This window comes from Lactuca virosa, chromosome 6, assembly GCF_052849685.1.
Source record: "Lactuca virosa cultivar CGN04683 chromosome 6, Lactuca_virosa_CGN04683_v6, whole genome shotgun sequence".
Taxonomy (NCBI): Eukaryota; Viridiplantae; Streptophyta; class Magnoliopsida; order Asterales; family Asteraceae; genus Lactuca; species Lactuca virosa.
Genome location: NC_136431.1, coordinates 128,418,660 through 128,432,573, shown reverse-complemented (window position 1 = coordinate 128,432,573; position 13,914 = coordinate 128,418,660). Strand labels below are relative to the sequence as shown.

Below are 13,914 nucleotides of genomic sequence, written 5' to 3'. Positions count from 1 at the left end.
TGAAGTCCCGAGACACAATAGGTCCTAAATGACATACAAGGACACATATTGACATGAATATAGTGTTTATAAACAACTATATGAAAGGAAACACCTTCCGGGACTAGGAAACACCTTGATCAAGTGTTGGAATCACATGTGATTCAACAAAGGAAGGTGAAATGGCACTAACATGTGTTTACGGTTTAGGTTTTACGGTCCTAATGGGTTTACGGCCGTAAACCCATGGTAAATTCTACCATTTGGTGTTTTAAGGTGTAACAAGTCAAGGTTAAGCATACTATGATCAAGTCCAAGCTTTAGGAAGTAATTGTGGCACCATTGCACCACTTTTTAGAGTTTACGGCCCAGGGACCATTCCTCATGAGTTTACGGCCGTAAACTCATGGTCAAACATGGCTAAGTGTTGGTTTGAAAGCTAGAGAAACTTTAAGGACTTTTGTTCTACACTTGTATGAGAAAGACCACCTCAAATGAGGCTTTTGATGAGTTTACGGCCCAAACGAGTCTGAGTTTCATACCATGCCCTCGGAGCTTGTTTGAGACCATATACTGCTTTATCCAGAATATACCAGTGATTCAGAAATTTTTCATTCAAAAAACCTGTAGGTTGTTCAACGTAGACTGTTTCTTTGAGTTCTTCGTTCAGAAATGCACACTTCATATCCATTTAATATACTTCAAAGTTTTTGTGAGCAACATAGGCAAGAAATATATGAACTGTTTCAAGTCTAGCCACACGGGGGAACGTCTCTTCGTATACGATTCCTTCTTCTTGACAGTAATCTTTAACTACCAAACGTGCCTTATTACGAATGACATTTCCTTCTTTGTCCATCTTATTTTTGAATACCCATTTCATACCAACCACAGATACATCTTTCCGGAGTGGGAACCAATCGCCACACTTTGTTGCGATCAAATTCATTGAGTTCTTCTTGCATTTCTTGAACCCAGTCTGCACTATCAAGAGCAGTTTTAACAGTTTTAGGTTCAATTTTTGATATAAAAGAATTAAACATGCAAAATTCCAATTTTATAAATAATGCAGTTTGCTTTGCTTTTTGTTGAGCACGAGTGAGAACTCTTGAAGAAGAATCAATCGCCACACTTTGCTACGATCAAATTCATTGAGTTCTTCTTGCATTTCTTGAACCCAATCTGCATTATCAAGAGCAGTTTTAACAGTTTTAGGTTCAATTTTTTATATAAAAGAATTAAACATGCAAAACTTCAATTTTGAAAATAATGCAGTTCGCTTCGCTTTTTGTTGAGCACGAGTGAGAACTCCTGAAGAAGGATCGCCTATCACTTGATACCAAGGATGATCTTTGGTCCATTTTGTCATTGGTGGATAGTTCTGATCATAGACTGGATTAATTTCAGCAAAGATTTCTTCAAATTCCGATTGTGCATCTGAGTCGTTATTTTCATTATTCTCCCCCTGGAAATTTGCATGTGATCCATCATTCGGATTTGAGTTCTCCCCCTGGAGTGGAACATCTGTATTGAAGTGTGGATTGGAACTCTCCCCCTGGATCGGAACATCATGAGGTTCTGACTGATTTACATTCAGAATAGGTTGTTCGTGAGGAATCTCAATTCCCTCAACAGCTTTATCAACAATCTTTATTAATTCATCCTCATGATTATCCTTGGTGTTTGATTCTGAGGAAATTGCCCTTTCAAGTTCATCAAACAAATTTAGAAAATCCACATATAGATTCATAAGAGGAATAGTCTTAGAATTTGTTCTTGGAAAAATTTCTTCAGACTGACAATCTTCCTTTTGATATTTCTTCATTTAATTCTCCTCAAATGTAACATAATAGATTTCTTCAATTTTCTTTGATCGTTTGTTCAGAACACAATATGCCTTTGAAGTTAATGAATACCCCAAAAAGATTCCTTCATCGGATTTTTCATCAAATTGGTTTCGATGTTCTTTTGAATTTAACAAAAAGCACCTGGATCCAAACACATGGAAAATTTTGACATTAGGCTTTCGATATTTAGAATGTCATATGGAGTAATCAGAAATTGTTTGTTAATGTAAGAGCAGTTATGAGTAAAACAAGCAGTGGCAATAGCATCAACCCAAAGATATAAAGGAAGATTCGCAAATGAGAGCATTGTCCTTTGAGCTTCACAGAGAGAGCGATTTCGTCTTTCAACTACACCGTTCTGCTGTGGAGAGTAAGGCGAAGATAAATTGTGAGAAATTCCTTTGTTTTTAAAGAATTCTTCAAATGCATGATTTTTTTAATTCTGAACTGTTATCGCTACGAATTTTCCAAACTGGATTTCGCAAATGTAGCTCAACTTGTTTGATGAAATCAATGAGCTTTTGAGTGGCGTCAGATTTCTGTTTAAGAAAGAATACCGAAGTAAATCTAGAAAAATCATCAACCATAACCAAAATGTATTTTTTACTGCCAATGCTTTCAATAACAGATGGACCAGAGAGATCAATATGCATTAATTCAAGTGGTTCAATGTTCTTGGTATTTATTATGGAAGAATGACTCTTTTTGCTTTGTTTTCCGAGCTCACAAGTACCACATAAGTGTTCCTTTTTCAAATTTCAGAAGAGGGAGTCTAAGGAAGCTTTCGTAAGCAAGCAGATTGATCTCTGAGGAAGCTTTCACCAACTATCATCCGAGGAAGCTTTTGTAAGCAAGCAGATAGATGGTTTCCCTTGGATCGGATTTAGATTCACAGGATACATTTCTCCTTTTCTTCTTGACTTCAGAAGAACAACTTTAGATTTCTTTTCTATGATTTCTGAACCTTCTTCATCAAAATACACTTTCAGACATGTACCTACAACCAATTGAGAAACACTAATTAGGTTGTGTTGCAAGCCTTCAACATAAGCTACATTCTGAATCGTGAATTCTCCATTTTTTATCATGACATATCCCTTTATTTCTCCAGTGGCATTGTTTCCATACTTCACTTTTCCACCATCTTTTAAGGTCTGAAACTCTCTTAATTCCTCTTTCCTTCCTATCATGTAACGAGAATAGCTGGTATCAATATACCATTCCGAATCATACTGCTCGTCACGCATAACCTGCAAAATGTAAGCGAGTTTAGGAACCCAAGCTGATTTGGGTCCTTGTGATAATTTCATTTGAATAGGAAAAATCTTTGTTTTGTCAACCGAAAAAGATTTTCTTTTCAAAGTATTGTTCATCCCTTGTTCCATTTTGAAAACTTCAATTTTGTTATCACAAAGATTAATTTCAACAAAATTAGATTTACGGAGAATATATTCTTAGAATTTTGGAGCCATCTTTTTTCTTCCTTTTTCAACTTTGCTTCATATTCTTTGAGAGTAATCTCCGGATCCAAAACAACCTTGTTTTCAACATTAAGATTCTTCATTTTAGCAATCGGTTTTGAAAACGGTGACTTTGGTGAATAACTTGATTTCTTTTTCAGAATTTGAGATGAATCAGTATTTTAACTAAAATAACTTGATGAATTGACAGAACTTTGATTTGAATTCATTTCAAATTTCTTCCAAAAAAAATTGCTTTTAATCAAATTCTTTTTGTATCTTGCATTCATTTGTCTTTTATTTGTAATTAATTCCTCAGCTGATTTCCGAATGTTAGATTTCGCTTTTTCCTTTCTAATCGGTGTTTCATTCTTTTCTAATGAAGTTTCACTTGAAACATCTTTTGTACCACTTGGTCTGGCCTTATCGTAACAAAATTTCACACGATTCAATGGTTCTAAAATGTATTTTCCTTTTGATTTCCAGGAGGTCCTTTCTGAAAGACGTTTTTTTTCATCAGCATTGTCTACTGGGTTAGGGCAAAAAATTTCATCACACCCTTTTGCATTTCATCAGCAACCATGCACGTTGATTTAGAAGTGTCATTTTTGTTCAGTCCTTTCTTTACAAAAACTTGATTTGAAGTTGTTTGAACTTTTGGAAAAACTGTTGCTTCTTCTTCCAAAACTTTTGAACATTTGTTTTCAACAATTTGAACAAATTCGATTGAGTTTTCAGAAATTAGATTTTTATTTGGTTCATCAAATTTTTTCACAAAAGCAAAACAATCAATTTCGTCCTCTATAGATATTTCACTCATTTCTCTTTCATCAAATTCATAAATATTCTCATAATTGAGAGTATTTTCCGATTTCAATTTCTTGCATAGTAAGTCATGTTTCTGCATAGCACTCATTTTGATTGTTTGTTTATCCTCTTCGGTTAAGATATCTTTCAACATATTTTTATGTTCTTTGGAAGTATTCTTCAATTTTCTCAAGTCCAACTCTGTAGGAATCAGAAACATCATCTGAAGAAACAATTGATTCACATTTATAACATTCAACATCAATTTCATCTTCTTTCAATTCAAGAAAAGGCAAAATCATCTTATGCAAACCTTTACCTATTTCACAATCCAAATGAAGGTGGGTAATATTGAAATACAGACGTTTAGCAATTAAACAAAAAATATTTCGCTGTTTTAAAAGTAGTCTACTATCTCTCCTAAGAAAAATAATATCATATCTACATCTATTAAGCTCAACCTCCAAGGCTTATACTGATACGAGTCCTTTTTATGCTATCACAAAAATCAGAAATCGTATAACGTAAATCATTCAATTCAGAATCATAACGTGATGTAAGAGTATTAACAGATTCAAGAATAGAATGTACCTTGTCAACAACCTTCTCGCATTTGCTCACTTGTTCCTTGACGGTCTTCGTAGCAAAACAGCTATCAGAAGCCTTTCCACCATCAGTTGCGTATCCTTTCCTTCCTGAACTGCTACTTTGAACCATCAAACACTTTCCTGCATAAGCTTGCTGCTCGGAATTCACCACGAAACTATTGGATTAGATGTCTAAGGCCATAACTATTATTGGTATGTACTCGACCCGACCCGGCATGGTCCATTTGGGTTGCATTTCACCGAAACAATTGTATGGATAATCTTTTGAGAATAGTATATTTATGATTTATTAATATATTATAAGTTATAATATATTAATATCATATTAATTAATTAGTATTGATCAAGAATTAATTTGGAATTAATTTAGTGATCAAAAGAGACTAATTAAATATGGACTCTTATATATATATATATATATATATATACACATATATATATATATATATATATATATATATCGAATGGGCCAATGTTCATTTAGGATGGGCTAAGCTTGCATGGATAGTCCATGGAGTTTTTAACCCATGGATCCTATGGAAATGAAAGGTCATGGGTATTAGGGTTTACATGGATGTAACCTTAATCCACCATACTATATAAAGAGGTCCTTGGCACATGAAATTGCATTAGTGTGTGAGTGAACAAGAGTGGGCCGATTTCTAGTGTGCTTACTATTCTCGCAAGCTTTCCAAGTTGTTTTGGTGATTTGTGATTCCACTTGAGGCATCCACATTATTGGTGCCAGGCTCTTGAAGCTCCAAGGAATCAACCACAAGAAAAAGGTATGTTATCCTACTATGTTTTATATTACAAGTACCCCATGGTATGCTAGTTAGGATGAGAACCTTGGAAAAATTATATTTGCATGTATAATAGAGAAAACATAGATCCAAGGTTTCTAGGGTTGCATGTACACCATAGGAGTGTTAGAATGCTCAAAACCCATTAGTGGTATCAGTGCCTAGGCTTGTTTTCATTATACTTGATGCAAAATGCTTTAAAAAGTCGAAAAACTATTCACTGTTCAATGGACTCGCCGAGTCCATGGGGGGGGGGACTCGACGAGTCCAAGTGTAAACTCATCCTACTCGTCGAGTAGGTTCTTGCACTCGGCGAGTAGGAGGACTTGTGTGCATATTTTCGAGTTTTGCTGCTGGAAATGGACTAGAATCGTTACCCTAAACGGTTTTGGACTTATAAAACCTGTTTTTGGTGTGGTAATGATTATGCTAATCCATTTTCAATGGTTATTATCAAATTTTCAAGTTTTATGTATGTTTATATGATTCTTGAAATTCTCGATTTGAATGTTCATACTTATGAGTTTTAGTAGATCATAGGAATTATTTGCAAATTGTTTGTTAGTGTAATTCTTGATCTAAATGCCAATTAATGGACTCCATAACTTGTCCTCAAGTTATGGAATTCCAAAAGTCTTTTCTTTAAAACCATTAAAACTCATAAGTTATAGAAATGAAAAGTTTTTGAACAGTTTCAAAACTTGCCCTCAAGTTTTGGAATTTGTAAAGTCTCGCACACACTTTAATTCCAAACCCTAGAGTTTTAAAAGTTAAAATTCAACCTTTATACTTTATAGTATTATAAGTTAATAATATATATATATATATATATATATATATATATATATACATATATATATATATATATATATATATATATGTATAAGAGCAAGTCATTCTTACCGGTAGTAGGCCTCATTCACGAACGAGTAGACAGGGACTATAATTCTCATTAAAAGTATAATGATAAATATAAAGTAACTAAACCTTTTATAAATTCCCAATCATAGTTACTTTAGGAAAATGTGGAATTGGTGCTAATCCATGAAATTACACTTTGTACCTTACCAAGTCGTTGGTGGAGCGTATGTGGGTAACCGGCACACTAACATGGACTAGTAAGAGTGGAAAAGGGTGACTTAATGTTTATCGTAGATCGGTGGAGCGTGTGTGGCTAACCGGCACATCGATTAGGTGATAAAATTAAGGGTACCAAGTTAATTTGCATGGTTATTCACACCTTGTTTGTGATCCTCGGCATCCCAGTCACAAAGTTGAGAGGGCACAATCGAGATTTAAACATGACATTGAAAACTTCAATGAATCTCAAATGATCTAGGAGTTTCAATCTAATTAAAACCTAATTCCTATTTCGTTTTTCATGGTGGAAATTGGTGAATCGTCATTCGCCTACCTTCAAATATTTTATGGATTGGATTACGACATCCCTCTTCCAAGTTATAAAATATTGTGTTGGGTCCTAGCCTTAATATTTCATATTGGGTGCTATATTAAGGACTTAAATCAACTAACTTGAATTTTCTCCCATTGTAGATGTCTGATTCGGACAACTATGGTCTTCCCAAATCCCTTAGAACAAGCTTTCCTAATGAAGATGATGTCCCGCGATTGGATCATGGAAATCATACTTCTCTTCCTCCACCTCCTCTAATTATTCTCCCTGACCCACAAGCTCGAAGACTTGAAAAATTCAAGGTCACTCAAGCCCTACTTGCAATGAAACATGAAGATGGAAGGCCTGTGTGTACTCATGTCTTGGAGATGAAGTCACATATCGACAAGCTGAGAGTGTTGGGTGTCGAAGTCTCAAGGAAGTTGGTTGTTGACTGGGTTCTTCAGTCACTTCCTGAGTCATATAGTGAGTTCATTAATGAATACTGTGTGACAGACCACGACATGACCCTTATTGATCTCAACTATTTGCTTGTTGCTGCTGAATCAGCAATGTTTTGGCACACTGGAAAAGTAAATTTGCGTGGAAGATCTACTTCTCAAACTTCCATGGACATTGGTAACATTGGAAGTCCAGAAAAGTTTTCTCTTCCCAATGGAAACGGATTGGCCATGGTCAACCCGGTTGACCAAATGGTAGAGAGAAAGGCTAAGTATGTGATAGTCCCGTGTATCATTCCCAAAGAGTCTGTATGTTTTTACTGTCAAGAGAGTGGACATTGGAAGCGAAGCTGCCCTGATTACCTGAAAGATCTGAAAGAAAGTAGAGACAAAATGTTTGACTCTGCTTTAGGTAAGTACACTATCTAACTCTGTTAAGTTTCTAATTGTTGATTCTTAATACATGATGTGACTAGGTTGCATTTTGATGTTTGGCAGGATCATGTAAAGGGAAGGAAGCTTAAAGGAAGAAGTATGTTGAATCTGATCGCAAAGATGGATTTCAATCGCATGGTTCGAAGATCGTATTTTTGAGCTGCTGCTTAGAGTTATGATAGATTGCTAGGAAATATGTAATAGCGTAGTTTTTCACTTGTAATTGCATTGTAAGGAAAAGTTTTGTTTCCTCATTTTATAAATAAAATTTTGTTTTGTTTTATATCTCCTTGCAATGGCATTTATGAAAAAATTGATGTTTGTATGTTTCTAGCAATATTGGAAATATGAATTTGATTCTTTCATTTGTGGTAGTGTCTAAATTTACCAAATAAGGAAAGATTCTCATCACCCAAGTTTCAATTGGACAGAAACTTGGAATCATGCAAGTTGTATTGTATGATGAATGAGAATTTTCATCTCTGGAAAATTGAGAGTAATTCCTTGTTCACATGTATATGTGAGTCAAGTGAAGGACTAAGGGATCGAGTACGCATTCTTGTGCACTGGTCAAGTCCACCACAAAGATCGATAATACTATTCGTCATGATTTACTAAAGTTTAGTAAATATGGTTATACTTACAAATTTAAGTATAATTCTTGAACATTGGAAAGGTTTCAATGTATGGCGGAACGAATGAGAAGAATCAAATTAGGTAGAAAGATAAAAGTTTCTCAAATCTGAAAAGATGGGAGAGTACTTTAGTATCATGTTTTATGATCATCTTAATGATTGTGAAACAATATCAGAATTAATCCTCTAAGGACATCTTAGTACATTTTTATGGCTAAGAAGAGGACTCGTGAATTGTTGAAGTGGTTAAATCAAGAAGATGAGTCATACTTCGTTCCAAAACAAGTCTTAGAGTCATACTCCAAGATTGTAACTCTGAGTGACATGATCTTAAGAAAGGTTTAAGAAACTTATCAAATGTAGAGTAAAAGTTTTCTACCCTTGTACAACTGAAATTGGGAAGTTGTGATGTTTTGGATAAAACAAAGACCAACTAAGGCCAATTGTGTGAAGTGTTTGTCTTGATAAGAATCGGCACTAACTCTTGAATATTTGTTGCCAAGTAATGGTATTTGACAAAGAGAAACTTATATGTCAATAGGTCAATGGGAGTCTTAAAGATCCTGAAAGAGTTTCAAGAACTAATCAAGAATAAAACCTGTAGTTTATCAGTTGCACACGACTTGAGGTTTGTAACCTATCGTGCTGACATAATTCTTGTTTCTGTGCCTATTCCGGTAAAATTGACTATGTATGCGAGTTATATGAGTTCTCAGTTGTGTGCATAACAACTTGGGAGCAATGGTAGGCCCTAGTGCTGCCAGGTGGGAAGAAATTAAGATTGAACAAGTTCAGTCCATATGAGTTTGAATTTGTCACTAACCTTGTCTTGTGATTATGGTTTTAACAAATTCACATGGATAGGAATACATACACCATAAAATCTAAGTGTCATAAGGTTTCTCTTCGATTCATGAAAATGATGGTGAGGAAACGCTTTCACTAAGAAGATTTTAAGTAGATAGCAATTATGATATTTGCATTATAAAAGTCGTTAGTGGAGCGTGTGTTGTTAACCGACATACTAACATGGACTTGTGAGAAATGGAAAAGATCTAAACAATTGAGACTATGATTACAACATCCCTTTTCATAGTTCTAAAATTGTTTAGACACACATGTGAGCTATCTAAGAAAAGGTGTATGATTTTGATAAAGTCTTATCAAAGCATCTCGTATCAGAAATCTAAACTTTGGTAAGAAAGTCAATAAAGTATTGATTTCTAGAAGTCCAGCTGATTTCTGAATACATGTCAAAGCTAGTGGGAGCATAAGTGTTATGCTGGTAAGATAATAATTATTATGCTAGTGGGAGCATAATTAATTATGTTAAATATTGCAAGTTAGCAATGTTAATTATAGAAAACAAAATGTTTCAATTCGTGAAGTTGCAGGGGTTGAAAAAGTTGTTTTACTATAATTAAGGGAGAGGAATTTATACTTCATTCCAATTCTAAAAGCTTAGATTGTGATCCAATTATAAAAGATTAGATTGTGAGTTTTTAATCAAATTTAGTCATACTTACATTATTTGCGTTCTAAAATTCGATTATGATTACGGCATTCCTTTTCATAATCTTAATTATGAGAACATGGCAAATAGAAATAGAAATATTATAGAAAAAGACTGGTCTAGTATCATGTCTTTATGTGAGACATCATGAATCGTGTCCCATATGCTTCGGATATAGGATCGATTACATGTGATATAATATTCATCCGTTCTAATTTTTCCAAATGCCTAGGCCATTAAGAGGGAAAAAGGAATAGAACTGGATATGACTAAAATGATTAAGCAATTGTCGAGGACAATCTGACGTTTTCCAGAGATTGGTTGCTCATGGACAATTGGAAGTATAAGTGTTAATTTTGGAAGGACCATATTGACATATTCTGGAAGGAGGCAACTCTTGTTCAGAAGTGATAGTCAAAATGGGAATGTGGAAATGTTTCCATAGGTGGAAGGTATTCATTAAATCTGTATAAGATTAGAAAACTTAATGCAAGAAGGATGTTCAAAGGAATGTACTTTGAATTTGAGACTTCGTTTCCATAGAATTGCTCTCCATTGGAATACTTTGTAAATGTCTGTTGCCAAGTCTTTGTAACTTTTGTGCATAGTCATTACAAGAGAATCAATGCATATAAACTTAGAATCTAACATATTTCAGTAAATGGCAAAGAATCTTGTATTCTTACATTTGCGGTAAGGATTTGGGATTGTGAAATGAGCATCATTGGAGTCATGTTCAATTGGTCTATTTCACAAAGTAAGGATCATAGACAAACATAGTGTGCATACTTGGAGTATGGCATAACTATTGTTTGGACAAACATAGTGTGCATACTTGGAGCATGGCATGACTATTGTTTCAGTTCAAGTGTTAAGTTGATTATTTGAAACATTATGCAACGAATAATATGTAATCAATATGGTGATTAAATAAAAGGTGTTTTATTTATATTCATAAGTTCTGAGACCATATTGGATTCAATTGTTCTTGTGTTTCACTTTGCATGTTTTGACTTCCCGAATAACTAGGTTATTCAATCTCTCCACGGTCAATCATACTTTGGAAGTAGGTATGAATCAAGATTGTCATGAATTGGGCTTGTAGATGTCTAAAGTGTTTAGACAAAGCAAAAGTTGCTACAACATTCATGAGTGATCCTGGAATGAGATTCGAGTATTGGATTAAACCCACGCTCATTTGAATCACTTCATGGATTTTATCACGAGTGATCATGAGACGATAATATCTTATATTCTTCAAATGGAGACGTGTGAGTTGTAGTTGCGCGTCGGTTGCACATTGACATATGTAAATGCAACCAGTAACTTGGTTGTTATAAAACATATCATTGTGTGTAATTTGATGAGTAAGTACAAGCGAACATTTGGGTCGAAGTTTATCCATTCCTTTTACCCTTGGAGGGATAAAAGCGATATCTGTGGGCCCCTCGATGATTGAGTGATGACACCCCTAAGTGCTTGGCCAAGCCTGGACTGATTTGATTTGTTCAATTAGTCGGTCGTCATCAATCGAAAATCGGGAAACAATAAATGGACAGAGAGAATGATTATAATCCATGTCTCAGTCCATATGATATCTAGAGTGGAGGAATATATCATCCCTTATCTAATGGACACGTCATTTGACTAGGTCAGAGTTCGGCAGCGGCTTTAAGAGCTACGATTGCTAGTCGGGATCTTGGAGTCATAATTGAATAATAGTTTTAGACTTATCCAAGTGGGAGACTGTTGGATTAGATGTCTAAGCTCATAACTATTATTGGTATGTACTCGACCCGACCCGGCATGGTCCATTTGGGTTGCATTTCACCGAAACAATTTGTATGGATAATCTTTTGAGAATAGTATATTAATGATTTATTAATATATTATAAGTTATAATATATTAATATAATATTATTTAATTAGTATTGATCAAGATTATGTGACAACCCGAAACTTCTACTTGGTACATCTAGCCAGTTAATCTATGTTAAACTCGTTTCTGTTAACTTCTAGCACCGTTTAAGGGTTCATTTAAGCGTCCTAAGCTTGAGTACAACCAAGGTCGATATTAGGAATGAATTACCAAGTCGTATACTGTCAAAACAAGGCCATACACACCCTTAGAGGGAGTGTACAGCCATACACATGGGTGTGCGGCCACACACACACCTCCTGGCAGCACACTCACCTTTAGACAGCATACTCACTCGTATATAAAGGGTAGACCCCTTTTCCTTTCATTCCTTTAACACTTTAGCAGCACACAACACCATTTCTCTCAAGCTTCTTCAACCACAAACCCTCCAAGGCTTCAAAAACGTGAATAACCCATCCCTTAACTTATTGTGCTTGAAGAACCACTTGATCTAAGCCTTTAATCATCAAGTCCCGTCATGTTCTTCGTATACTTGAAGGAGGCGGCCGCACACCCTCATATGCTGGCCACACACTCCTAAAAGACCCTCCAAAGTGAGAGTTTGACTTCCATATTCGAGATAGATATGACCCTAGCCTTGTTGCACCTTGGAAAAGACATTTTGGACATCATCTGGTGGGGTGTACGACCACACACACCTGTGTACGGCCGCACACACACCCTAGTGTGCGACCACACACTCAAGTGTGCGACCACACACTCATCCTAGGGCCACAAACCCACTTCTAGGACCCCTAACTTGCACTACAATTGAGTATAGACCTAGGACACTTCATGGATTGCAAGTATGGACCTTGAAACACCCCAACAACACTTTCAAACATGAGTGTACGGCCGCACACCCCTTGGGCCGCACACCCATGGCCGCACACACTATTAAGGTGGCCATACACCTCCCTCATGCAATCCTTTAAGGTCCTAACACTTAGTGCAAGTAGTTCCAAGTTCTTAGAGTGGTTCTCCATCACATTTAGTGGTGAAATACCTTCATTTGACTCCTGTATGTGTCATTACATGTTAACTAGGATCAAATCGTGTTCAAGGCTTCACTTGAACATCCAGCATTTTGTGTCAACCCTTCATTCAAATCACCCGAGGTGAGTTCATACCCCTATGCTTTTCTGAGTTTTCATGTTTTCAGGGGGGAATACAAGCAAAAGCATAAGGAATCTTGTCCTCAAAATACATTATTTTGTTTAAGAAAAATATTTTTTAAGTATGTTTTGAATATGGAAAACAGTTTTATCAAACGGTTATGAAATCGAATCGCAGAAACAGTTTTCAGAACTAAGGCAATAAACTTATGAATCATAAAGTAAAATGTATCATTTTGTAAAGAATTCATGTTATTCACAAAAAGGGTTTTCAGTATTATTACCTGTAAATTTGTTAGCCTAGTTGGAGACAAGTCCTCGGTAACACTCACCACCGATAAACAGAGTGGAGGAATAGTATTCATGACCAGAATCTCTTGTAGGGAGAGCGTGACTGTTGTGTATAGATCTATATAGGACTGACAATCCCGCACCTTACTGCTAGCTACAGTTGGACCGGCAGGTCTACGGGTGACAAAGTCATCAAGGACACCGGCCTCGATACGTGCCATATCCAGTCAGTTATGGTCATGACCCTCGCAACATAGATAACACGAATTTACTTTGGTAATAATGAATCAAGTGAACTAATCTCAAAGTAACAACTGATTTAATTACTAGAGGGTAGTTCTAATACCTTCCGGATTTAGTTCATCACGTTTTCTTTTATTTAGTTTTATTTAAGTAATAAGGCTAATATGCCCCACTGGGAGTAACCGGGGTTTTTAAAAGAAAACTACGCTTATACATATGAGTATGGTAGATACTTGTACACCTCAGTTCAGAACGGATAACAAATCATCAACTTTTTGGGAAGATATCGGATTTTCCTGGGATAACTCGGCTTTTCAAAACGAATTATTAACATGTAACTCACAGACATTCACATTCATTCCATGACACCATGGATTGTACATAACTTGTATGAATCTGGAAA

The 13,914-nt window shown here is 35.5% G+C and overlaps 1 protein-coding gene across 1 annotated transcript; it reads right to left on the bottom strand.

Moving 5' to 3' along the window:
• Positions 1–670: 670 nt before the first annotated feature.
• Positions 671–1,804, bottom strand: LOC145121936 (uncharacterized). Its single transcript, XM_079057616.1, has 3 exons — positions 1,279–1,804; positions 1,076–1,161; positions 671–958 (listed from the first exon to the last, which is right to left on the bottom strand). The coding sequence occupies exons 1-3, from the start codon at positions 1,802–1,804 to the stop codon at positions 671–673; spliced, it is 900 nt and encodes a 299-aa protein (XP_078913742.1).
• Positions 1,805–13,914: the final 12,110 nt, after the last annotated feature.